Raw genomic sequence first — 26,959 nt, 5'->3', positions numbered from 1 at the left:
ATATTCTAAGGTCACCAATTATCCTGGAGCTCCTAGGCTGTCTGGCACAGCGTGTGAAATACTTGCAAAAACTATGGGAAAAAAGTAAATTTATTTTTTTTAAAAGCATGTATTTCTTTTTAACTCACTTCTTGGAAGTGATGATGGGAGTTCTATCTTTTTGGCCCCTGCAGAGGTTTGACTAGAACTTCAATAATGGATTGAATAAGCCCCACAGTAGGTACTGGAAAATGTCCTGTCACTCTTACCCAGTTGTCCCACCCCAGCACTGTTTCGAACCTTCTGAAACGCTTTGTTTCAGAGGGTGTTTTTTTCTGATTTATTATTAAACTAGCAGTGACTAGAGGTCTTATGACTTAGGATACCTGGCGTTGGTTATTTATGACCTAGTAGATTTGGGGACCACACAGTTTATAGTTTGACTTGTTTATCACTAACTGGAAAATAGATTACAAAGAAATAAGATGGTTCAGGTTCATAATTCTGTACCCATGGTACTACTTCTGCTTGGCTCCCAAAACCTGGGGAGGAGAGGAAGGGACCGACCAAGACCTGGGAGCACGCCTGACTCTCCTGCTAAGGGGACAGGGCACGTGCTAGCCTCTACCAATACACCTTTTGCTAGTCAACATTTCCCACCCTCCCCCTGCCGCTAACCTGCACTACCTGTTCTACGTTAGTATGTCTACCTCTGTGTCTGACTCTGAGGAAGGGTCGGGCCACACAGAAGGAATACCCGTGGGCACCAGCCTCCCCTCTGACGTCCAGTCCACAACATCAATCTCTTCCTCTTCCGAGCTGGCAGGAAGTGGGTCCAACAATCCGGAGTTGCCAAGTTCCTCCTTGCCTGCCTCTGGAGCAGGGTATAATACCTCATCCATACTTAGGGACACTTCCGGCCTAGCGTCCATCCAGTTTGAACAGGGAGGTGAGAGATCCTCATAGGACCTTTGGGGAACGTCGAGAGAGTCAATGTGGAGAAGCTTCTCTCTCTGACCATCCAGTGGCTGGGAACTGGTAATTTCCAGATCCGGAGTCCAAGGGCTTCCTACTGAAAGTACCCCCTCTTCACTCACCTCAGAGGGCATGACAAGGGGGCTGAGGGACTCATCTGGCTCTTTGTTCTCAGAGGGCATGACAAGGGGGCTAAAGGGCTCTGTTGGCTCTTTGTTCTCCCCAACAGGTTCCTTTTCCAATCCTGTGAGCTCCCTGGGCCAGAGTTCCATGTCTGGCAGACACCATTCCTCCCCTTCGATCCAGTTCTTTCCTGTATCTGCCAGGTGATAATTAGGGGTCCTGCAGCCCTCGGCTCCAGGACTCTCCAGAGACCCTGTGCGGGGCTCAATGTCTGAGCCACACAGCATGAAGTCCAGGATCTCCTCCAGCTCACTGGTGGCAGCGGCACTGGTGATGCGGTACTCCTCAGCCTCGCACGGCTGCCCCAGCAGGGCTGTGTCAAACGCGTAGTGCTCTCTGCAGTCCATATCCAACCCGGGCTCCTTCCCTACCGGCTCTGGACTGGACCCAAACTCAGACTTTGCCACTGGGTGGTCTGGGGAGTGGCTAGCAGAGAGCAGGAGATCTTGTAGCCTGGAGCACACGGGGGAGTCCTGACACAGATCTACTCGGGCAGATAACATTTCCTGCTGGTTCACGGAGGATGGCTGCGTCCCTGCAGGCTCTTCGGAGCATTCAGGTTCTGGGATCTGAGGGCTCTCTTGAGAGTTTTTGAGGGGAGGCTCTTGTACCACCTCCCAGCACGTCCCGTTGACAATCTTCCGAAGTTTCACCCTTCCAACCTGCCCCTCCTCTGCAGAGTCTGAGTTTGGTGCCCTGACTTCAGGGCTCCGCTTCTTGTTCCCACCTGTGTTTCCAAGACCAGATGGGCTTGGGATGCTTTGGAGAGGACTAGCTCTCCTTGGCTTCTCCTTGTCTTCTGGTCCTTTATTTATACTCTTCTGCCGCCAAAGACGCCGGCCAGGGGCTGTCGGTACTGAGCTGGGTCCACTCACAGTGCTGGAAGGCTTGGATGTACAGACATCAGGAGATGGTTTTGAGCGACTCAGCCTGATCTTTCTGGGCAATAGTCGCTCATCCACAGAGGGGTACATACCAGGCGGGGAAACTGCTGTAGGAGCAAGGGCAGAGTTGCTCTTGTTCTCTTTAGGTCCCTGACTGTGGCTTGATGGTGAAGAGCTTTTTTCTTGTGGAGTTGGGCAAGCTCTGGCCTTCCTCTTGAGCAGAAGATTGCCAGACGAGTTCTCTGTGTTCTGTTGGTTGCTTTTCTCCAGGGGCCCCTCCTCCTTTCCCAAGGACTTCAATCTCACTAGTCCAAGAGGACAAGGAGTCTGGGTCACAGGCAGTGGAGTCCGAGGGCGGCGGGTGGATGCCAGCACCCTGGCAGAGATTGGTGCAGGACTTGGAGGTTGTAAGCACTCCCGGTTCAGTCTTCGGCCCGGGGGGGCCTTCACCAACTTCCCACCCTCTAACTGAAGGGATTCTAGCTCAGAGACACGGAGCTGACGGGCAGCAGAAAGCACATCCTGGGCTTCTTCTCGAGATACTTCCATCTCTGAGGTATACAAGAAGTCCACCAGCTTCCTGAGTGTCCTGATCTTCAAGCCCCCCAACTCCAGGACCACCTTCCGACCCTGAGCTGGCCTCTCCCGCTGCAGGCGCTCTGTGAAGAAGGGGCTGCAGGCTGACAGGATGCAGCAATGGGCTGGAACTGCCTCACCTGGAAGGAAATCCAAACACTTTTGTTATTTCCTGCAAACTGGCATGTTCACAGGCTAAGCAGAGTCTTTACTACCCCAACGTGCTGCTCCTCTCAACTTCCTTCCGTGGAAGTTCAAATAGGAGAAGTCTGTTCCTTCTGTTTGTCTGGAACCTTCTGACATTACCTAGCTAACTCACTTTTTATCCTTCAAAATCTAGTTTAGACATCACTTCTTCCAGAAAGCCTTTCCCCACCCCACTTCCAGTCTAGGTTAGCTGCTCCTGGGCACAGAGAGGTACTCTAGCTATCAGAGCACTTAGGTCTCAGTGTTAGAACCGTCCATCTCCTTCACTAAAGTGGAACTCTGAGGACAGAGACCATATCTATCTTGTTCGCTAAGAAATACCCACTGCTTCACACAAAGGAGGGCATCAAATTTTTGACTCACAAGAATTTAAAATTTTTTACAGAAGCTGCTTGTGGTCTAACAGAATATGAGCTTTGGATGCATATAAACAGGGTTCATCTCTCTCCCGACCTCTTAGGCACTGCCTACCAGGCAGTTGTCTATCGTGAGCCACCTTCTTTATGGGCACTTCCCTGTCAATCTTAGTTGGTATCTCTCATGACTTCAGTTTCCAAAGGCTTGATGCTGACTCCCAGGTCCTACCTCTGCCTAGATACCTTTCCCAAGACACTGAACATGCCATAACCTGCATCAACCTTTCTAGAAGGTGAACTCCATTCCTCAACCCCAAAACCTCCCATTTCTTACTTCAAAATAAGTATGCACTTTACTCCCAAGCCTGAAAACTAGAAGTCTTTGTTCTCCTTTACTCATTGTATCTAATCAAACATATTAAATTTATTTTTATTTATTTTAAATATATCTCTGTATAGAGAGATATACATAGATATATAGATACATACATATATTTTAGTAATCTCTACTCCCAACATGGGGCTTGAATTTACAACCCTGAGATCAAGAGCCACATGCCCTACTGACTGAGCCAGCCGGGCTCCCCCGAACATTAATTTTGTTAAAAAAGCGACTATTTCTTGAGTCCTTCTTGCATGCCATATAATGTACTAAGTAAGGGTTTTACCAGTATTCATTTATTCGATCTTCACTGAAATCCTGTGAAGCAGTTGTTCTTACAGATGAGTAAACTGTGGCAGAGCTAAGTAATACGCCCACCACAATTACATGGTTAGCAAGTCACAGGGAGAGGATCTGAATCCAGGGAATTTGGCTACAGAGCCTATGCCCTTAACTGCAGCAAGTTTTGTAAATTCTTTCTGATTATAAACCATACATTTCTATTCTCAATGCCTTAGTTTAGGCCACCATTCCTTCTCTTGGATTCCAAAATAGCCCTCTATCTGGGCTCAACAACAATCCAATAATTCTTCTCATGCAGCCCAAGTGTTATTTCTAAAGCTTGGGCCTTTTACATGATCATGACCTTCTTCTGAAAACCGATGAATACGTTTCCCAATGTTCTGAAGACAAGACTTGCTTCCTTTGCATAACACTTCAGACCTTACATTGCTAATTCTCTAGCCATATCTCTGATCAATACACTTGCAGTCTGCACTCTAGCCATAGTGAACCACTCGCAAATCCCTGGTCACATCTATGTACATGCTGTTCTCCATGCCTGGGGAAATCTTTCCTCACTTCCTTCTACTTGTTTGTCTTCCAGATCTCAGCTAAGGGGTTATTTTCTCCAAGAAAATCTCCCTAACCCCTGTCCCCGAACCTCAAGTCTGGGAAGGTACCCCTCTCTTGTGCTCCTCCATCATCCTTTACTTACTCCTATACTGCACAGTTACTTGGATGCACTGGTTATCCGAAGGTCTCCCCTTTACATGATTTTCGTACAAAGGGGGACTTTATCTTCATATATACTATATGCCCATGCTAGTACACTGTTCTAGTATACAACAGGCAATTGTGTTTTTTATTAGGAGTTAAGGAATGAATCCCAATTCTGTGCTTACTAAGAGAACCAACAGGCAAGTCGCTTAACTCTCTAGGCCTTGATTCGCTCATCTTTAAGATTGGAACCACATAATATTTTACCTCATAAGGCTGTCTTAAGAATCAGATGAGACACTATACTGGATGTACTCTGCAAACTGTAGAGTGCTACACAATGTTGGTTGTCATAATCCTTTTTTATAAATGAAGAAACTGAGCTCCGGAGAGACGAGTGGGACTTACTTGCCCATTTGTCACTTTGTTACTGAGTAACAAAACTAAGACTTAAAAAAAAAACAACTAAGACTCTGATTCCTAGTGTTGGGCCTTCTACATGATTCCAGGCTCTACTTCATGCTGCTCGACCATTGTAAGTGTAAAGGGAAGGAGTGGAAATTAACTATTTTTAGGTCTAACAACAAACAACAAAACCCACCAATTTGAAGATGAGAAAAGTAAAGCAGCAGCTTGACGAGAAAATGGGAAAATAAGTAATAGTATTATTTAACACTTACATTGTGCTCAATTCATGAAGAACGCCGTTCTGAGCACTGTGTGTATGTTAACTCCATCTTCACAATCATCCTCTTACAATATTATCCATCTTTTACAGAATTTCTAGGCTTACTAAACTTTACAATTAGTTTCACAATTTAAAAGAAAAAGAGCACAGTCTCCTATTCACTCTTGAAAACAGCCAACTGTCCTCGAAACAGCTCTTTACCAAATAATGTACAATACTCAAAGGTGATGATAATACCTTTTCTTGGTTTTGTGCTCTACTCCCTGGCCCTGAACTCATTTTATCTTATTCCATCGTGAGTATCCTACAGTGAGTGGCTTCTCAAGCGGGTCCCCACCAGTCTCTTACCTTCCGCCTGTAGAAGGACATCGCAGAACACACCGCTCTGTTGCTGGTGATGAAGCTGCACAAAAGCCAACCGCAGAAACCGGGGATTCCTATATAGGATTTTGGAACTGGCAGGAGAGCACATGTTGGTCTCTTAACAAACCTACGTTTTCACAGATCGGATTCCTGTGGACGAGATAGTACATTTCAGAGGAATGGCTGCACCTAATTTGCTTTTTGTCTTTGAAATGACAAGGAAATTTTGAAAGTGAGAGAGAATAGCCGTGAGTCGAGTTACCAGAAGCCCAGAAATTGTGCCAAGGGTATCTCAAGAAAGAATTTCATAGTGGTTACATGTAGGAGCTCAGAAGCATGTGCACATTTGAATCTTAGTTCTGTTATGTATTAGCCTAGCTGTATAATCTCAGGCAATTGACCTAACTTTTCTGAGCCTCACTTTTCTCATCTATGAAATGGTAATGATAATAGTACTTACCTGGTAAGGCTGTTTTACAGGTTAAATGAGTCAATGCAGGTAAAATTGCTTAGTACTGTGAGTGCCTGGCACATAATAACTATCACTTCCAAAACGGTAGCTGTGGTTGGGGCACCTGGGTGGCTCAGTTGGTTAAGCATCTGACTCTTGATTTCGGTTCATGGTTTGTGAGTTTGAGCTTCGTGTCGGGCTCTGTGCTGACAGTGCAGAGCCTGCTTGAGATTCTGTCTGCCCTGCCCCTGTTCTCTCTCTTTTTCAAAAGAAACAGATAAACTTAAAAAAAAAAAAAAAAAAAAAAAAAAAAAAGTAGCTATTACCATTATGCTTAAACCTTCTTCATTCACGTTACCACTGAGACTCAACACCAATAGTGCTGACAACTCCTATTCTTCCCGAGCACCACACTTCTGAGTTCCATGGGTATAATCCCCAATTTAACACTTTTAAAGAAACAATATAGAACATAAAATTCTCTAGGAGGTTGTACACAACCTTCTTTTCTTTGAGCTCACTCTATCACACTAACCAGCAGAGGGTGCACAGTAAAGAAAAGCAGGTGCTGGACTCCGTGGGAAGGTCTCTCACAGAAAGAAATAAGGACGTTGCCACCCTTGCTTCAGATGTTCTTGACCAAAGCGAGCCTCACGCGGCCTGGAAACTGGCAAAGGATTTGGCCGTTCGGTTTGTCAGTCTGGTTAATCACCTGGCTAACAACGGAGCAAGGATAATTAAGCATCCTTCCCTTCCCGAAACAAGCTGGCTATTCTGACTTCAGGCTCACTCCATGTCCAGCTTTTTGCACTGAAACCCCCACACTCACTGCACAGCTGGCGTTCCTTTCCTGGCATGCAGTTTTCTGTCAGGTGGCACCGACGGCTCTGAACGGTTCCCGTCAAACTATCAGGAAAGAAGGGGACGGAAAGGTGAATTCAGAAAGGGTCGGCTCCATGCCGATTTCAGCCGGAGAGCTGAAAGGAGCGGAGGATGGCAGCTCTTGCAAGGTCCCAAACATAGGCTCTGGGGAAGCTTCCCGAGCCACCAAGCCCCCCGCCTGGCCCCCAGACCCGACCTGGAATAGCTCTGCAGAAGTTGCTCTTGGCGTCCTCTTGGTGCTCGGGTCCTCTGTCCAGCCTGCCTTGCTTCCTCCCAAAGTCGAGCCTTGCGCGGGGAGGGTTAGCAGAGCGGCACAGGTGGGCCCACGGCCCGAGGGGGTTCCGCTCCGCGTCCAGAAGCAAGGAATCGGGGTTGGCGGGAAAAGCAGGGCTTCACAGCAGGCCCTGCAAGGCTGGGCGCCCCTCACGCTCTGGGCGCCCCGGCCCAACTCCTTTGAAGAGAGACCTCTAGGCGCAAAGGTTTCTGGGAATGGAGCGTGAGGCTCCCGGAGGCCCGAATTCAGGGCTCGCCCTCACCACCACCTCCGGCCACACGAGCTTTGCAGCCACTCCCTGGTGCCCTCGTACCGCTGTGGGCCCGGCACCCTCATGCACCGGGAGGTGGTGACAGCCAGGGCCTGAGGCCACGCGGCCAGCGCCACACACCTCGCGCTGTGGCCCTCGCGCACGGCGCGTCGCGGGGCCCGACGTCCTTCCTCCTCCCCCAGCCCGCGGGCTGACGTCTGCCTGAATACGTCATCCCCATTGGCCGAAGGCTCCTCAGGCGGCCAATCACAGGGAGAGGAGCGCTTTGGGCGGGAGGCTACGTCTCGAGGGACTTGAGGGCCGAGCCAAGATGGTCGGGCTGCAAGAGGTAGGTGGGAAGGCCCGCCCGGGAGGGTTTCTTGTGGAGGCCGTCTTGTCCCACGGCACTCGACGAAATCACAGGGAGGACAGGGTCAGGATTCCCCAGTAGGGCAGCCTCCGAGGCGGTTGAAGGACACCTCCGTCTTCCCTTTGAAGACGCTGAAGGGGCCCAGGCCCCGCTGAGGAAGGCGTCTCGGAGGAAAAAGCCTCTGGATGGCTCTCCTCGCACCTTGATCAGATCTTTCTAACCTTGATAGCTCCTTAGGCCAGGGATGTTCGGGAACAAGGCTGTTGGGCTAGTGTCTGGAATCCGGTTTTCACGGATCCCGCTCCACTAGAAACTGGTGGGACCAAGGGCGTTACGGAACTTCGGGTGTGGTGGGGCCTGCAGTGGCCTTCCAGAGATGAATTAGTTAGCGCACCTCTTGACTGGCAGCAGCTGTTTTCAGGGGTGATGTAACAAATGATTTCAAGATTAATCATTCAGAGAGAATGCCAGCCCACGTTATAAATCTGGACAGCGGTTCCCCCCCATGTGTGTGTGTTAGGACCTGGGGCCTGGCTTCACTTCCACGCCCCGCGATGTCCAGCTCTAGGTGAAGACAGCTGAATCCAAAGCCATTGGTGACAGAGTGCGGCGAATTAAAACGGAGCAGCCTTCACGGAGGCCACCTGGAGACAGGACACGAAGATGCTTAAGACACGGGGAACCTGCAAAGGATCAGTGTAGAGAAGTGAGTAAAGTACGGTGCGCTCAAATACGGCTGTGAGTTCGAGCCCCGCGTGGGGCTCTGTGCGGACAGCTCGGAGCCTGGAGCCTGCTTGGGATTCCATGTCTCCCTCTCTCCCTCTGCCCCTCCCCTGCTCACTCTCTGTCTTTCTTTGTCTCTGAAAAATAAATAAACGTTAAAAAAAATTTTTTTTAAGGTTTTTGTTGTTGTTTTGTTTGTTTTGTTTTGTTTTTTTTTGTTTTTTTATAGGATTTGAGAAGGTTGACAAATATGGGGGGATGGGGTGGATTTCCAAGTCAGGTAATATTTTCCTAGTTTGAGACCTCTGCTCTCAAGACGGAAAAAAGATCAAGGAACAGAAGACATTTTAGGTTGCAGTTATATTTTGAAGAGGAAGCAGTTCGTGAAAGGACATAAAACTTAGCAGAAGGAGGACACACAAGCAAGCAAAAAGAAAAAAAAAAGAGAAGGCAGAACAATGCTTGTTTAGGATATCTGTTACTGTGGAATCAAGACTTGAGTAGGTGGCTGGAGTACCAGTAGAGGTGATCCTGTGGGCTTGTAAGAAAAATATAAATATTATACCTCCTCATGAATTTATTGTTATTAGGATTAGATTAATTTTCAAGAACTGGAGAGGACTCCCTTCTTGGTTTCTGCTTTTTAAATCCAACACCATTGTAGTTAAATCTAGTGATAGTAGAATTTCTAAAGGGAATGATAAATGGCCATCCTACTCAGGGCTTCAAAAATGACAAACTTTTGATGGTAATATGTAGCCACCAGAGGGTAGAAAGGAGTAAAAATATTTTGTCTTCTTTTGTATGGATAGCCAGGGGGGTTTTTTTGGTTTTTTTTGGAGTTGAATTTTTTTTCATTTCTTCTCCTTGGCATTTATAGTTTCAGTCTATTTTAGAAGTAGAGTCAACACAGCACAGAACTCAGCCCTATATAATAACTTTAATATTTCTTATTTGTTTTTAATATTTCTTTTTTAAACACGGTATTATTTCCTAGCTCTTCCCTAATCTTTCAACGTTTTATGGTATCTTGTTTTTCTTTGTGTGTAAGTGCTGGTGGCTTGGGTGGGGGGAGTTAAACTTTGAGAGCTGTGAAACCGAGCACACTGAATGTAATACTCCATGCGGTAAAAACAAATGAAAGAAAGAAAAAAAAAAAAAAAAAAAGAAAAAGCTCCGCAATAAAAAACAACCTTGTATCTCTAAACATATCCTCAATCCATTAACTTCTCCCTGTTTTCACTGTTACTACTTTAGTCCGCTTTGTATTACTGCAACTTGACCTTCAAACTAATTTCCTTGCTTTCACCCGTACCCCCTCTGTAATCCATTTGACACATAAACAGCCAGATCTTTTCAAAATCTGAGTTAGATTATGTCATTCTGCTGTTGAAAACCCTCACAGGCTTTCCTCTACCTAGGAATAAAATCAAGGGGCACCTGGGTGGCTCAGTCAGTTAGACATCCGAATATTGATTTTGGTACAGGTCCTGATCTCCTGGCTCATGGGATGGAGTCCCGCGTTGGGCTCTGCACTGACAGTGTGGGGCCTGCTAGGGATTCTCTCCCTCCTTCCCTCTCTGCCCCTCCCCCACTTGTGTGCGTGAGCACTTTCTCTCTTTCTCAAAATAAATAAATAAACATTTTAAACAAAGAATGAAATCAAACTCCTTTCTCTAACCTGTAGACTCTTTCATATTCTTATCACTCCCTCCTCATTTCGACACACTGCTGGATTCAGCATGTTTCAGCCTCACACTTGAGGACTTTGGCATTAGTAGTTACCAATGCTCCTATGTTCTTATGATTAGCTGCTTCTTCAGATTTCAACTTAAAGATTTCAACTTAAATGTCAAACTCTCTGAAGAGTTTGTCCCTGACATCCAGGGTAGAATAAGCCACGAGTCATTATTATCAGTCTTTTTTCTTTTTTTTTTAATTTTAATGTTTATTCATTTTTGAGAGAGAGAGACAGAACATGAGCAGGGGAGAGGCAGAGACACAGGGAGACACAGAATCTGAAGCAGGCTCCAGGCTCTGAGGTGTCATCACAGAGCCCCTTGCAGGTCTTGAACTCCTGGATTGCAAGATCATGATCTGAGCTAAAGTCAGACACTTAACCAACTGAGTCACCCAGGTGCCCCTATCAGTCTGTTTTAAATCTCTGCGTAGTGTTACATCTGACATTTATTAATCTTCTCTCTCCCTCCACTAGCATGTAAGCTTTCTGAGAGCAGGAAACTGGTCTACTCATTATCTTTGACATCCAGAAGGTACCTGGCTCACCGTAGGGACTAAGAATAATCCAAGTGGAACTCATCTTTTTGCTTTCGGTCACCTGACTGTAAAGAGTTTATCCCTCAGTGAGTATTGATCCTTGTGATGCTTTATTTGGAGACAGCTATTTCAGATAAATTTAAATTTTAACTTTTTCATCACTAAATTATCTTTTTTTTTTTTTAAGTGGGCTCTCTGCCCAACGTGGGCTTGAACTCATGATCCTGAGATCAAGAGCCCCATGCTTTACTGACTGAGCCTGTCTCATGCTTTACTGACTCAGGCATCCCCTGAGTTATCTTTTTTGGTTTGTATATAACTTTATTTCGAATGTTATCTACAAATTCGTTACTATAAAATGACTTGCCCAGGATTACATAACTAGTAAGCCAAGAGACTTCATTCACTCACTCATCCGTTGCTAAATACGAGACATTAGGCTGAGCTCTGGGGTACACCATGAGCTAGAAAGATGCCATTCATGTCTTCATGGAGCTCATCTTCTGGTGAAGGAGACAGGAAAACACACACACTAAAGGAAGGCAAAATACTTGCAAGTTTTTAGTGACGATGTGAAGGAAACAAGACCAATCCATCGCTAGAAAAACATAGAATATTCTAAAATGTGGCTCTGATCTAGAGCCACGAACATTTCTTGTGCTGGTTGTTTTCCTTTGGCAGTCATCTTTGGCTTTTGAACTTGCTATGGAGGACCAGGAATACTAGATGGAAAGAGAAGTAGAAGATGTGATAAGATAGTAAGAGAAGGTTCCTAGATAATGAGGGTTAAAGTTCGTGCATGTCTCTGTTTAATGTATTAATTTCCCAATCTAGTTAGTTTGTTTAAAGCCCATCAAACAAGTGCTGTGATGCCTGTTTGGTCTTCTAGCCATTCTGAGAGAAATCCTTTTTTGGCCACTTTAGACCAGATATGAGGGGGTGGATAATGACTAGATTGCCTGATTAGAAGGGCACATTCATGCTGAGGAGTAGAATTCCAGTTTAAATAGATAAGGAAAGGTCAGATTATGGTTACTAAGGGTGACTTTAATGTATTGAGTGAGTAAACGTGGCACCTTGAAAGCAGATGAGGAACTTGGCTTTTATCCTGACCACAGTGTAGGGTGATGGAAAGAGCATGGGCTTTGGAGTCAGATCAATGAGGGGACCACTTCTTAGCCAGACGAACTCAGGCAAGTTTCTTCAGCTTGCTGAACCTTGATTTCCTCATTTGTGAAATGGTGGTAATACTATCTCCATGGTGGTGTTTTAGAAGTCAGAGATAATGAGTGCAAAGTGCCTTTCACATGATAGATGCTCTGTCATTGTTTGCTATTATCGGGCAATGGTGAGCCACTGAAGGTTTTGGGAGAGGGTAGATACTGGTAATAATAACTCATTCTTAGTGAGTTTATATTGTATACTGTATGTTGCTTTAAGAACTTTATATGTGTTTTGATTCTCACAACAGTACTGTGAGAGATATAGTTATTATCTCCTCTTTATAGTTAAGGAAACAGAGGCTCTGAGAGATTATATAATTTGTTCAAGGTCACGTAGGAATACATTTACTTAAGTATGCTTGCAGGGAAGGAAGGTTTGAAGCCAGGCAGTCTGACTGCAGCACCTATGCTCTTAACTATTACTCTAGATTATGAAAACTTTATGAAGATTCATTTGGCAGCAGTCTATAGGCAGATTTTTCAGTAAGAGTAAAAAAGGAAATTTTCAATTCATCATTATCATTTTTCTTTAGTAACCACTGAATGACCATAAAATGCTAGTCTTTGTCAAACATGTAAAAAAAAAAAAAAAAATCCAATGTCTGTCCTTCATGGCCTAACAGTGTAAGAGCATATTAAGGATCATTTGCAGCTCAGAAAAAGAATACCTGTATAATCCTTTATGTGGGTTAAATGTAAAAAGAGAATGTATGAACTAGATCATCATAAGCTTGAAGTGCACAAAGAAACTGAATTTTCTTAAAGTGAGACTTTTTCTTACACATGCTGTTATCTCCTCTAAATATATTTCTTACTGAATTCCATTTATTCTCCCCCTCAAACCCACATTTTTTTGATTCGGGGACAAATGGGAAGACAGTGATTTTCTTTAACAGCCCAGTGGGATACAGCCTCCTACCAGTTGAAAGTATAGACACGAAAAACTGTTAACAAGTCCAACATCTATTTTTTTTCTCCTTAGCTATAATGCAGTTAAACGCAAACACCGAAATTGAGAGTTTACCTCAGATATTCCCTACCATCCAATCAATACATAGCGGTCCTGTTTCTAGGATTTTTCTCTCCTTCCCTTCCTGTCTTCTTTTGGGAAAATGCTTTGGGGTTGAAAGCAACAAACCAAATAGCAGCAGGCAAATCAAATCAGCTCTTCTCTTATTTCCCTACCCGGAAAGGAAGGGAGAGGAAGCAAGAACCCCACCATCAAAGAGAACTGGAGCTTAGGCGTGCCATCCCAAGGAGCCCTTGTTCCTTCGGCCCCCCCTGGAGCTCTGCAGTAATTCCTCAGAGATTGTGTAGTCTCCACTTTAAATATAAATATATATATAAAACTTCCCCCTGTCTCTTTCTCTCCTCCTCTCTCCTTTTTTATTTTTTTAATTTCCTATAATAAAGTTTCCTATTGGATAAAATCAGCTCCCTGATTTATGCCTGCCTCCTATTGGAAGTTCTCAGGGGCTGACATCACTTAGGAAAGCGAGGGGGTAGGGCTGCCAGATCAGTTTGTCACCACCCAGGCTCCCTAGCCTTTGGCTGGGTGCAACTTCCATTTTAGGTGTTGGATCTGAGAGAAAAAAAAAGGAGAGAGAGAGAGAGAGAGAGAGGGAGAGAGAGAGGGAGAAAGAAGAGCAGGAAAGATCCTGATCCTGAAAGGAGGAAGAAGTGGCGAAAAATCAAGTACCCTGCTGGATTTGTCTTTCTCAGCACATTGACGAAGCCTTGGGTTTCTTTCTTAAAGGACTGGTTTTTAGAAGTCCACATTTGAGGTGTGTGCCTTTTTAAAAAATGTGTGTACAGACGGGTGAAGGAGGATAAGCCAAGTCGAATTTTTGTCTTACGGTAACCAGAGGGAAGTTAAAAACGAGAGCTTCTGCTGTGCTGACGGGTGACTTTTAAGCAATTGTTATTTTTTCTTTCTACTTACTTTGGGGGAATTTTGGTATTTTATTAGATTAAAAAGTAAAATATTCAAGCCCCAGAAACAAACTTGTAAGCTCTCTCTAACATAGGGAGACGAATAGATCCAGAGGGGTGAGAGCAAATTTACATTTACATGTAAATTTACATTTTTGTATGTTGTTTGATTTTATGTTTTCTTCTGGTGTTCAGCTAACAAACTTCTATTTTCAGAGCCCAAACCAAAAGTTCGGTTTTTTGGCATGTTGCGTGTGGGTTGGGAAAGGAATTTGTCCGGGTTGGAAGCTAGTTATACAGATGGTTCTTCGTATGTTTCAAAACTTTTCTCCCCCTTTATCATTAGATTTGTGGAAGTGGAAAGTTGTAGGGAGCTTTGCAGCTTAAATGGTGGTGTTTTTTCCCCCAGAGAGTTTGAACGGCCCAGCTCAGTTCCAGCCCTGCTGTTCCTGGGTGGATCCCTCTTTCACTTTTCCAGGTGCGGTGGGTGGGAGCCTCATTCTCCTGCGAGACGTAGCCTCCTTACTTTGCTTTATAAAAGAAAACAAATGGGTCCATGTTAACCAAATTGCCATTTCTTTCTCCCTAAGACTACATTTGATGACAAAGATTTGTAGAGGTGTTACATGTTCAGTTTGCAAGTACCATAACGTTTGGTGTATGTGCTTAAAGGGATAAGGAAATTCTAATGCTTTTTAACTTCACCTGAATAAAGTGGCAACACACCTGGAAATATTTGTGCCTTCTGAAAGGGCCTTGGATCAAATAAGGTGAGGTTAAGAGAAAACATTTAACGCAGACTTTAGTGTTGAGAATGCATTTGAGAAAGTACAACAGGAATAATTATTTTTTAACTCAACTGAAAGTCGTTTTTTGGAGGTCAGTTTTTGGTTTGGTTAATTTGCCATGAAATAAAAAATATGTACGAGCCGAAGGCCCGTGACTGCTTTCATATACTTAATCTTAAGATTTGTCTTTTCTTTTTGCAAATCCATTCTTCCAAAAATACTGTTTCTAGATAATTATATAGCCAACTCATCAGGAGCTGAAAACTGAGTATTCTCTTCTTTCTCTCTTTGAAAATGCGCATCGGTCTGAAAATTAGAGCTGGAATAGATACTGCCCTGATTGTAACAAGATAGGCCTTAATAGATAAGCTGCCCTTTAGCTTTAAACTGGTATGTATCTTTAATAGTCCCCTGATTTCGTGCCCCCCTCCCATTCTTTTTGGACTACAACACTTCCTTGAATTTCTTTTCCAGAATGAGAGTATTTCTTGAAGGATGATTTCATCCTGGTGAGGTTGTGGCTTCCGAAGAAACAACTTTGTTCCTTCTTTTAATCTAATCTATGCGAGGGCTACAGTCAAATTTTGATGTCTGGATCTCATAATTATAGCAAGTGCAGCAACAAAGAAAAAAGATAATGTGTACAGTCTGTTCGACTATACTTCTTGCTTGAGAGAAAATTTGGAAAATATTAAACGTTTTCTCTGCCTTGACTCCAGCCTAGGGGAGGTTTCTTGGTGGATCTTTGGAGGGTTGGTCATGTTGCTGCCAGAGTGTCGGTTTCCCACTCAACCTTTAGGGGGAGGGATGAGGGAATCTGAAGAAGGAGTACAAAGGCAGTTTGAAAATAGGTTCTGGATGACTGAGTGGTGGTGATTTGGGTCCAGCTTTAAATACTGGGCTTTGTGTAGCTGCAGTGAGCATCCTAGTAACTAGCGTCCAGGAATATTTATTTCCACGACTGAGGCTTTGTTTTGACTGGTGTGTACTATAGAGCCTTTTGGTTGATAAGATGGAAGATTTGTCTCTTACCTCACCCCTACTAGTTCTTTCAGGAAATATAAGGGGTGCAAATAAGTAAATCTTTAATTTTTTGTTTTGCTCCTCATTGTGGTTTTGGGATAAAAAATGCCGAGTAAGTATGAGTTGTGCAGATTTTTCTTTTTTTGTTTGACTCCTATATACTGTTGGTTTCTTTGTTATACGACTAAGGTATGGTCTGTGTGTTCCAGGTGGGTGTCTCTTTTGGGTGGTTAGAGTTCTACTGCCTTTCTTAGGGTTCCAAATTATGGAGAGTCGCAGGGGCTAGGATATGTTCTCTCAGTATAAAAATTGGGACTATTGTAGATTTTTTTTAAAAAAAAGCTCGGAGTAATTGCAATTCAGCCTTAGGTTTATGAGGTAGTTGCTCTCTAGGGATGGGTGAGACAGGACGGATGCAAATAAATTAAGCATAGATCACTATTCAATTGGAATAACAAAATGATTAGCTCTGTATAATTTATTGCTTTCTATTTTAGTACCCAGTGGTCCCCTGTTACTTCCAGCCCTTTCTCCCCGCCCCCTTGTTTTTTTTTTTTTTTTTACTGCATGCTAAGCATTTTGCATAAACTATTTACTTAATTTCCCACCACTGTTTTTGTTGTTGTTTTTTAAGGACTGTGAGCCTCAGAGAAGCTGAGGTTTGCTGAAAATCTCACTGCCCGTGAGGTTTGCTGAAAAATCTCACTGCCAGTAAGTGGCCAAGGCCAGCATTAAACCCTCCTCTGACTAACTACAAAGTCCATGGACTTAGCCACTAATATACTACCATTCTCCAGAGAGAATAGAAACAAGAGCCAGAACTAAAATGAGCCCTTGCTAGAGGCAGGAGTGTTTAATTTTGCAGAGTGCCAGTCCCCCACTTAGAATTCCAACCCCCTGCATGTTGGAATAATATATGTAAAAAATCCATTTTCCATAAGCCCCACAGGGACCTGAATATGCTAGAATGGATATTACCTCAGTCTTTAAAACTGGGATCTTCCCATATGCCTATTATTGCTATCCTGACTTCTTGAACTTACCGGAAATGCCTCCAACTTTGATTATCAGTGAAATTTCTTCTTCTAGAGAATTTGCAGGCATGTGGTTTGGAATGATATTGGCAACTTGCAGGGAGAGGCTTGTAACGGTAGCTCAAATAATGTTTATCACACTGTGTTAAAGTTGTCTACTTCTTTTTGTCTTTCCTTCTAGACTGTGAGACTGTCTTCTATGTCCTCTTAGCACCTGCTTTAGTGTCAAGTATATATCGCAGTGTCAGTAAGCCTTGGTTAAATAAGGCATTTGATGGGAATCACTGAGGGATTTTGTGGGGAAGACTGAAAGGAAGTCGAGGTGGGGAGCAGAACAACTTCGATTAACAAAATCACAGTGTAATTTAGAAGCTTCTGCTGTAGTCAGTAGTTTCAACCTTTTACACATTTCCTACCTCCCATTTTTAAATGAAGTTTCTGGAAATAATCAAAGATTTAACATTTTAATCAAAAAAATAAAACACCTCTTTTCTGGATGAGCTGTCAGGTTCCAGACAGGGTAGTGTAAAAAGTAGTGTAAAGGGTAGTGTAAAAAGTAAGGATCATAACATTTCATAATCTAGGTGGCTATTAACTTCAACCACTGAAACCTTAAATATAGCCACTATCTAGGGGAGAGGAACTTCTTACCTGGAACTTACTAGGGCAGCAGCAGGAAAGTATTGCTTTCCGACATGTTAGAATTGAGTGTTTTTTATACTAGTTAATGAAAACATAAAAAGCTTGGGATGATAGTTTTGAACATCAGTGTTCCAAAGAAAGTATGTTCGGATATCATTGTACTTTTTTGTCAGTGCTTCTGCTATGAAACTTCAGATTTTGTTCAAGTGTATTGGGAAGTATGAGTTTAAGAGAACCCAAATTAATTTTCATGGGTAATGTAGAACAATAGTAACAGGAAACTGCCTAAAGGAATGATTCCTAGGTTATCAGTATGTGATTTCATGTTCTCTTCCATTGCACAAGGATTAAAATGCCATGAAAAGCTAAAATAGGAATTGCTCTGCCGAAAATGCAGCTGACTGCAAGGTTTCCAATAGAGAGCATCAATACGGCCTGGCAGGGACATAGTAAGGAGAGAACTGATATTCTGGTTAGAACTAACGAGGGGGAAATAAGGGTATGGATTGATTTGTATTTGGTTATATTATATAATATATTTTGGGGAGTAAATGTCCGCACTCCATTCTATTTGGAATTGAGTGTCATTGGTTATTAAATATTAAGCACTGAGAATGGAGCCCACAGTTACTGTTATGGTTCAGGGACAGTGTTCTCCATTTTTAGGGCCACTTCCTCTGCAGTGAGTCCTTCAGTCTGACTGGAGTGGCGTGGGCAATTTAGATCAGACATTTAGTGGGGACATTATAAGGATCCAGAGTTTTTTCTTAAAGCCTTCTTTGCTGGCCAGCAGGTAATTTGGTCATCACTTTGGCAAACTATGTCCCATTACATGATAAAAGCAACCTTGAACTTTTAATTTTTTTTAAGTTTATTTATTTTTGAGAGAGAGACAGAACAATTGGGGGAGGGGCAGAGAGAGGAAGAGAGAGAATCCTAAGCAGGATCTGTCTGCACTGTCAGCACAGAGCCTGATGCCGGACTCGAACTCACGAACCGTGAGATTATGACCCAAGCTGAAACCAAGAGCCGGAAGTTTAACCGACTGAGCCACCCAGGCATCCCTCAACTTTTAATTTTGAAAAAATGTTGAACTTAGAGGAAAGTTGCAAGAATGGCACAAGAACTCCAGTATACCCTTTAGTCACCCAGACACCCACAGTTAACCTTTTGCCACGAATGTTTTATTTTTCTGTATTTTTTGATCGATATGCTGACTGGACAGGGAATTTCCAGTCTGAGAGTTCCACAGATATGGAGAGTCAAGGCAGTGTAGCATAGTGGTTAAGAGCATGGATCCCTGAGCTGGACTACCCGAGTTCAACTCTTGCTCTGCCATTTCAACTCTTGCAATAGTGGGTAGATTGTTTGGTCACTCTATGCCTTTGGCTCTGTCAGTAAAATGAAAACAATAACATAATCCATCTCATAGAATTGTTGTGATGCCTAAATGATTTAATATATCTAAAATTCATCGAATGGTGCTCAGCTCATGGTAATGCCTTGTAAGTTTTTGCTATTAGAATGGATGCTTTAAATGAATTCAAACATCATTTGTCTGTTGGACTAGATACCCTTTAAGGTACTCTATGGTATGGATGTTTGTATTATGGAATAAATGGGCTTCCTGGATGAGTAAGCTAACTCTTTTTTTTAAAGATATTTTAAGTAATCTCTACCCCCAAGGTAGCGCTTGAACTTACAACCCTGATATCTTGCATGCTCTACCGACTGAGCCAGCCAGGCACCCCAAGCTAACTTTTTTTAACAGGAAAAATGGTGTCTAATAATAGACAAGTTTGGGGAGTTATATGGGCAAGGTTGTCCAAAATTTAGGGATGGATAACTTTTAATAAAGTAAAGTGAGGCATTAGTGGGGGAAGAGAAACAGGTGGCAAAGCTTGAATATCTTACGGTAATTTCTTCAGAGACTTGGAAACATTAGGGGAAAAGAAGGTTTCTCCCATCTTTTCTATCTACAAGAGATAAAATTCTAGCATTCAAGGGTAAACTTTCTTTAATTTTTCAGAGACTGGACTGGAAAAGCTTTGGTTGGTTTATTATTTTTGACTTTGGACCAGATTGTTTACCTTGAAGTTTTGGCCAACCAGGATTTTGTAGGACAATATTCAGCTATGAATGGTTGTATAGAAAACTCCATAGAAATAAAGGCAGGCTTTTACTATCTTTTTTCTTCAAATAAATTCCCCTTTTATGTTCAGGAAAATTCATTCTCTATTTTCAACCCCTATTTATGGACATTTGTAAAACTGGGGTGTGTAGAAATTGTGAGTTCATGAATGCATCCTGTGAGAAGTGTGCTTAAGAAAGAGGTCTGCTTTTGTATGCGGAAAAGCCAAACTGTGGCCTGTGGGAAATGTATATTTGTCAGAGGCAGGCTTGCCTGGAAATTTCTAGGTTTCTTCTGGCTGAAGGTTTTCCTTCCCCTCATACTAACTGACCCATGAAACTGATGTTCTGAATAGTATTTTAACTAATTTCTGTTGGCACTTCATAGCTTCCCATCATAGCTCCCCACCCAACTCTTTGCATTTCTTTAAACCCACATTTCCCTCCACTGATTGCTCTACACTTTCTCCTTTTTATTTGCTTTCCTGACCTCTGGTGTTCCCTGTCTTTTCTCCTGAGGTTGGTAGTCTTTTTGGTCATTGCTTTGCCTCACTAACACTTAATATGGAAGAAGTTTCTGATTCTTATCATAGAATAAACTACACTCATGCTAAAGGTACAGGTATTAGGATACTGCTTCTGGTTTCTTTCAGTTAGGTCTAGATTAGGGTAAATTGTGATTCAAGAAGATCTCTTATAATGATGCAGATTAGTTTTGGGGCGCCTGGGTGGCTCAGTCAGTTAAGCATCTGACATTGGCTCAGGTCATGATCTCGCAGTTCACGGCACAGGTTCAAGCCCCACGCCGGGCTCTGTGCTGACAGCTCACAGCCTGGAGCCTGCCTCAGATTCTGTCTCCCTCTCTCTCTGCCCCTCCCCTGCTCATGCTCTGTCTCTCTCTGTCTCTCTCAAAAATACATAAACCTTAAACAGGTTAGTTTTTATCTTTTTGATTTTCAGATTCCATCCACATTTACCAATTAATTACTCTCTTTCATTCTATTGGCAGTAGAGCGAAAAAAATACATACTTTTCTAAGAGTAAATTAATAGTTTTGTGTGTAGCTTCCCATGTTGTTCTGCATTGGAATGCAGTAGCACATTGAGAGATTGCTTTGCGGAGTGAAAAGATTTTTGTTTTAGGGAGCTTATATTTTAAGAAACCAAAATATATTCTGATGGTTGAGGACATAAGACCTTGTTATAGAAACTAGGTCAACTTTTCAATACTTTTATCAAAGCACCTACAGTTTCCATGTCTTTGCAAGTGAAGTGAATCTCATTGAAACAAAGTAGCTTGTGTATATTCAGCACACTTTTAAAATAGAGTAGTCTGTTTTAAAGGAAAAATTGGTGCCAATCTGATTTGTTTCCACGGTTTCTTTGCTGGAGTAAGGGAGGTTCTGTAACCTCTCTGTTCTGCTCTCCATTGACTACGTTGTAAACCAGGGCAGAGTTGGCCATTTGAATGTCTATCCTGCTGAAGGTCAGCCAAATCTGCAGGTTAGGCTACAGGAGACCCCAGTTGATGGGCCTAAGATCACAATTAGGACATAGTTACATTAAATGGAAATCAAAAATGTCATTAAGTGTGTTTCCTGAATTAAGCAGCATCACAGGTCTTTGAAAAAGAGAGCTCCCAACAGTAAGGATGAATCTTTTTACTCTTTCCTATTTTTCTTTTTAAAAATTGCCTTCTTAGGCAATTCTATTTTAAGAAAACATGACAGCATTCTTTCTTTGTCCCATCCTATCTTACTACCTTACATGAGCTCTTACATGAGCATGTAAAAAATATCTATTTTGTACCCATTCATAAGACTCAGAAGACAATAGATAGCCCAACATATTAATTGAAAGAGTAAAATGTTGGGGTGCCTGGCTGGCTCAGTTGGTGGGCTGCATGACTCGATCTCAGGGTTATAGGTTTGAGCCTTATGTTGGGTGTGAAGATTACCTTAAAAAATCTAAAAAAAAAATATTTAAAAAAAAAAATGAGTGAATTGCTTTGCACATGTATATGTCACCCTCTTGGTATAGAACTTTATTGCTAAAAACTTTTTTGGCAGCGGAAGGGCAGGATTTCTTTACTCCAAATATTTAGTTGTAACAATACAAGAGTATCTTTTTAAGTCTCCTAACAAGATATGAATAAACCTCTGTGTGCCTAAGTGTATACTCTTAAAAAATATAGAAAGAAAAATGAACAAAGTTGGTTTATTTTTCTAAAATTTAACTTTTTGTTTTCATTGGAAGAGTGAAACATCTTCATTCATTTAAAAGAAATTTGAGGGGAGCCTGGGTGGCTCAGTCGGTTAAGTATCCAACTTCGACTCAGGTCATGATGTCACAGTTTGTGAGTTCAAGCTCCACATTGGGCTCTGTTGTCAGCATGGAGCCTGCTTCGGATTCTCTGTCTCCCTGTCTCTCTGTCCCTCCTCTGCTCATGTGCTCTCAAAAATAAACATTAAAAAAAATTTTTTTTAAATAAAAGAAATTTGAGAACCTGCTGTATGCCATGCACTGGAATATAACAGTACATCAGACCTCACAGAGTTTACTTTCTAGTTGGAAGAGACGGATAATAAATAAGCAAGTAAATGTATAGTATGCTAGAGTGTGTTCATACTATTGAGGAAAAAATAAAGCAGAATACAGAGTGGTGAATAAGAAGTACAAGGGTAAAGTAAGGTTTTTAAATGTATACTGAGAGTGGTCAGGGAAGTCTTCACTTAATAAGGTATGTTTGAGAGACCTAAAACATATTAGGGTGAAGTCATGTAGATATGAGTAGAATGTGTAAAGGTCCTGAGGTTGGTTGTTACCAGTGAGCAAGAAAGATGAGAGGAATAGTAGATCTGTTCAGAGAGGTTCAATGGGTATGTGTTGTGGGGAAGAGGGGACAATTTAATTTAGGACCTTGTCGTGCACTGTACAATACAAAAAAAGTCTTCTTCAGACCACAGGGACAACAAATGGTAACAATTTTTTGTGTGTTCTTTGTAAAGAGTTGAGGCAATACCTGACCCAACTTCTATCTTTGTCCCATTGCAGAAGTTCCATGTGAGTATAGTCAGCACATAATTTGCAGAGTAGCAGATTTTGCATAGATTGATGACCCTTGTCTTGGAGAATATAATAGTAGGGCAGCTACTTAGAATAAGCTTGTATGCGTTTGGGAAGTGAGACAAAAATTTCCTCCCTAGAGATGTATTTCTCCACCTTCTTATCTACATAGTCGATTTTCTATGAACAGGAGAAGTGACAGCCTTACATCTGGTACAGTTTCTTTTTGAGTACATTTGTGCTTTGGTTTATGACCAAATATGCCTGCCCCACTTATCTGTTGCTTTTCTCTTTGTTCATTTGATCAAAAAGCCCCTGCTTCCCCAAAGCCCTGATCATTGGGATTTAATGGCTTCAGGGATCTTGTTGTAGGTCACCATTTTCATATTTCTGTTTTGCTCATGGGAGGAGATATTCATCCCTGATAACTGTTTTCCCTTTTTCCATATGTATGTTTAAGCATTAAGGGTTATTAAAGCATATACTGAGCTGGTTGGCCTGGTTGACTTTGGTGGGATTGAGGAATAAGCACCAACTATTTAGTGATCGATGTTCTGTGGCAACCACACATGGGAAAGTAAAAGGATATTTGATTACCAAGAGTACTTGTGTCTTGAATCACCATTCTAACTTTCCCTCTCACGATAATCTTGTTTAGCTAGTCTGTCCTTCAGTGAAAGAATCTCTGTCTCCCTCTCTCTCAGTTTGGAGTTTAGCTCTGCAACTTGACCTGGTTACCCTCTGTCCTTCTTTTTAATTATACCTAGTTGTCATCCTGTTACTTAATATCATCCTTGGGAGATGACCTCAATCAGGAAACATTTATTTCCCTTCCATCCCCTTCTCTGGTCAAGTAACTGTATCCTCTTGCATAGGAAATACTCTAGGCAATCACAGATCCCCCAAATTTTGAAGTCGCTTTAAATAACTGCTTGATATGTATTACTTCAGCATTCAAAGATGTTTGTAGTTGTCTTGAAAGTATGCTTTTTAGTGGCATTCTTTTTTCCTAAATCTTTAGTGACACATGCTTCCTGTGGAAATATTTCTCTTTATGGTTCTTCTAAAAACATTTTGCTACTCACTTGCTCTTACTCAAACCAGAAGTTAAAGTCACTTGCTTGAATAAATGTCATAGATAACATTTGAATCCAGAGTTTCTGATTATTTCTGTTCTATTGTCAACTGGGCTAGAATTATCTGGGGTCATGAATGCTAGATATGCGACTTTAGACTTCTTTTGGGATATATGGAACCAATCTTTGAAAATGTTGGCACAGTTCTTTGTTTCTTGGAGGAAAATTAAACCAAATCAGTTTTTAAAAGTTCATTTATTTATTTTGAGTGAGAGAGAAGGGGGCGGAGAGAGAATCCCAAGCAGGCTCCATGCTGTCAGTGCTGAGCCCAATGTGTACTCCATCTCACTAACAGTGAGATCCTGACCTGAGCTGAAGTCAAGAGTCAGAAGCGCAACTGACTGAGCCACCCAGGCGCCTCTAAACTAAGTTGTTTTAAAAATAATCAGGGTTGTCCAGTCTACAATGTAAACAGGGATATCCTCCAATGTAGGAGCTCAGGATTCTAAAAAATGAGATAATTCTTTCTAGGTTCTGAGTCTAGAATATAGGATTTAGGACGGTGTCATTCTAGTCATTCTTATATTTAAACCCAGGCTTTCAAAGAGTCACTAATCCGGCTTGGAATAATGATCTGAGCTGTCTGGTGAACAGCAGAGCAGGCCCAAATCCTATATTTAATAACCAGTGCCCTTTCTGCTGGAGGAGTGTGGTGGCCAGAGGGTTGTCAGTGATAGGCTAGTACAGTGGTCCCAGCAGCTATCAATCACTTTGAGAGCTTTTTAAAAGCATAAATTCCTAGGCATTCTCTCTAGAAATTGAAGTATAAGGGGTGAGGAGGTAGATTTGGGCGATAATATTTTTTTTTGTATTTTGAATTTAAAAACTTTTCATTTTTAAAAATGTTTAGTATTTATTTTAGAGAGAGAGAGAGAGAGAGACAGAGCACGAGCAGGGGAGGGACAGAGAGGGAGACACAGAATCCAAAGCAGCTACAGGCTCCGAGCTGTCAGCACAGAGCCCGATGCATCGAAGTCAGACCCTTAACCGACTAAGTCACCCAGGCACTCCAATTTTTTTTTTAAGTTTATTCATTTAAGTAATCTCTACACCCTACATGGGGCTCGAACTCCTAACCCTGAGTTCAAGTCGCACGCTCCTCTCACTGAGCCAGCTACGTGCCCCAGAAATTATATTTAAAATAACTTTTTTAAATGTTTATTTCTTTTCGAGAGAGATAGTATGAGCAGGGGAGGGGCAGAGAGAGGGGAACAGAGGATCCAAAGTGTGCTCCGTGCTGACAGCAGGGAGCCCTACGTGGGGCTTGAACTCATGAACTGTGAGACCTGAGCTGAAGTCCCAACACTTAACTGACCAAGCCACACAGGTACTAACCTCCAGCCCCCCCCCCACCCCCCCGCCAAGATTGTATTTTTCTAAAAAAAGCTTCCCAGGTGATTCTGATCACTCAGGTTTGAGGACCATAAAACCTGAACGTTTTGAGTTAAGCTGCATATCTATGTGATTTCTCACATGGGTGGTTATTTAATTAGAATGAGAAGTAGACAAGAATAGTTTGTGGTAGTGGACTTGGTGAGAAGGTGGCTAATTTGAAGTTTTCTACGTCTGTATCTATCCTGTATTGTTTTGTAATTACAGATGCCACCGCCTGATTTGGGGGTTATGCCAGCACTCAGCATGGTATGGAGGACTTGCCTGTTGTGAGGGAAGGGAAACTTTTGGACCATATCTCCATTTTCCCCTCTCCATTTTGAAACTGTGGAACAAATTCAGGAGAGGATGTTCTCGTTGAAACTCAGCTGGACAATTTGTTTAAATCTCCACAGGAAGGGCCATTGTTACTTCCTGTCTGAAAAGGAAGTGCTGGCTTCCTTCCCTTCCTCCTTGGCTAACTCAGGCCAACTTCAAATATGGGTGGGGGAGGGGCTGATCACGTTAATAGTCTTGACCGGCTACCCATGCCTCGGGAAATCATTGTTCAGCTGTGGAAACCTAATGTTCATTCCCTTCTTTCCGAATTTGAAATGTGGAGACGGGTGCAGTGTGGGCTCTTGTCTCCTTGCCCTTGTGTGAGAGGCCTGAGCTGGGTTTGGCGGTTGCAGTCCAGGAAGCCTCCCAATCTCCCAGGCATTACTTTACATTCAACCTTCTACCTCCCCTGTATTCCCTGACATTTGAAAGTAGATCAAGGAGTTGTAGTGAAGAAACTGAAATCCATTTGACACTGAGGAGTAGGTTGCAGAAAGGAGAACATAATTGGGCAGAAGGGAGTGGGTGACAAAGGTTTCTTATTTTTAAATTGAGCCAAGAAAACATTCCTTCTAAGTGGGGCCAGTTGGCACTCTTCCTGCTATTTTAGTCCAGGCTTCTCCTTCCTACTGGCTAGTCAATTGTATTAAGTGTTTGATGTGAGTTTGAACTGTGGTCTCTGGGGTTGGGGGGAGGGAGAGTGGTGGAAACAGCTGGTGCCTTCATCAAGCTATCTCAATTACGCTTCTTTTCAGAGTGTTTGGGGGTGGGAGGGGTGGAGGAATTGGATGTATGTTAGCAGAGCCCCAGCAACTCCCATGTAGTGGGATTGGATTGTCAGGCACTCTTAATACCATGTGGGATGTTGGCTAGTTGGAATGTAACTAAACCTTTCTCAGTCACATTCTTTTCTCTGCCTCCCCTCCCTCTAATTCTTTCAGCTTTGGGCCTGATTTGGAAAGGGGTATGTGGGAAGTTAGATAGCAAAACAGATTCATGCTTTTCTAACCATTGAGTATTCAGCTAAGTCTTGGGCCCCTCCATTGACTTTCTTCTTACCCATTCATTATTCCATTGGTTGGGTTTTTGAAATATGTCTGCAAACAGCCAGAGATACAATTAGAACCAGGACCTTTGGTGAAGTCATGATGAATTGTAATCGGTTGGCTATATTGGTCTCCTTCCCTCCCTCACACCCTGGGGTGACTGTATTTCTGAGTCAGCAGGGGTTTTCTGTTTCACCTGCTCAATTTGAGGCAGACAACCTGCCTAGCATCCTTTTGGAGCATTAGCAGGAGTACTGATAATGGGTGTATCCAGTTCTCTGTCTGGGATGAGTCTTTGACAACCCTGTTTTTTTTTTTTTTTTTTTTTTTTTTTTATAGGTATCCCAGAAAACTCCCCCACTAGATTATTTTTTTATCTCTTTTTTGTATAACTACCTCACACGATATTGC

The 26,959-nt window shown here is 42.6% G+C and overlaps 2 protein-coding genes across 11 annotated transcripts in view; one reads left to right on the top strand and one right to left on the bottom strand.

Moving 5' to 3' along the window:
* Window positions 1-83: 83 nt before the first annotated feature.
* Window positions 84-6,191, bottom strand: BTBD18 (BTB domain containing 18). The gene is made up of 2 exons (XM_019414448.2): window positions 5,578-6,191; window positions 84-2,737 (listed from the first exon to the last, which is right to left on the bottom strand). The coding sequence occupies exons 1-2, from the start codon at window positions 5,699-5,701 to the stop codon at window positions 672-674; spliced, it is 2,190 nt and encodes a 729-aa protein (XP_019269993.2). The 5' UTR covers window positions 5,702-6,191; the 3' UTR covers window positions 84-671.
* Window positions 6,192-13,570: 7,379 nt separating this feature from the next.
* CTNND1 (catenin delta 1) overlaps window positions 13,571-26,959 on the top strand; it is a 46,994-nt gene continuing 33,605 nt past the window's right edge. For 5 of the 10 annotated variants that reach the window (XM_019414437.2, XM_019414444.2, XM_019414443.2 and 2 more), the window contains exon 1: window positions 13,572-13,826. The gene's annotated coding sequence lies outside the window, so the exon portion shown is untranslated. Of the gene's footprint in view, window positions 13,827-14,383; window positions 14,453-26,959 lie in introns of all 10 variants that reach the window. The other 5 variants (XM_019414445.2, XM_019414440.2, XM_019414442.2 and 2 more) reach the window with 3 other exon arrangements.

The sequence above is a fragment of the Panthera pardus genome, unplaced genomic scaffold, assembly GCF_024362965.1.
Source record: "Panthera pardus isolate Hobbes unplaced genomic scaffold, ASM2436296v1 HiC_scaffold_12, whole genome shotgun sequence".
Classification (NCBI taxonomy): domain Eukaryota; kingdom Metazoa; phylum Chordata; class Mammalia; order Carnivora; family Felidae; genus Panthera; species Panthera pardus.
Note: the sequence above shows the minus strand (reverse complement) of the source record. Positions and strands in the feature narration are given on the sequence as shown.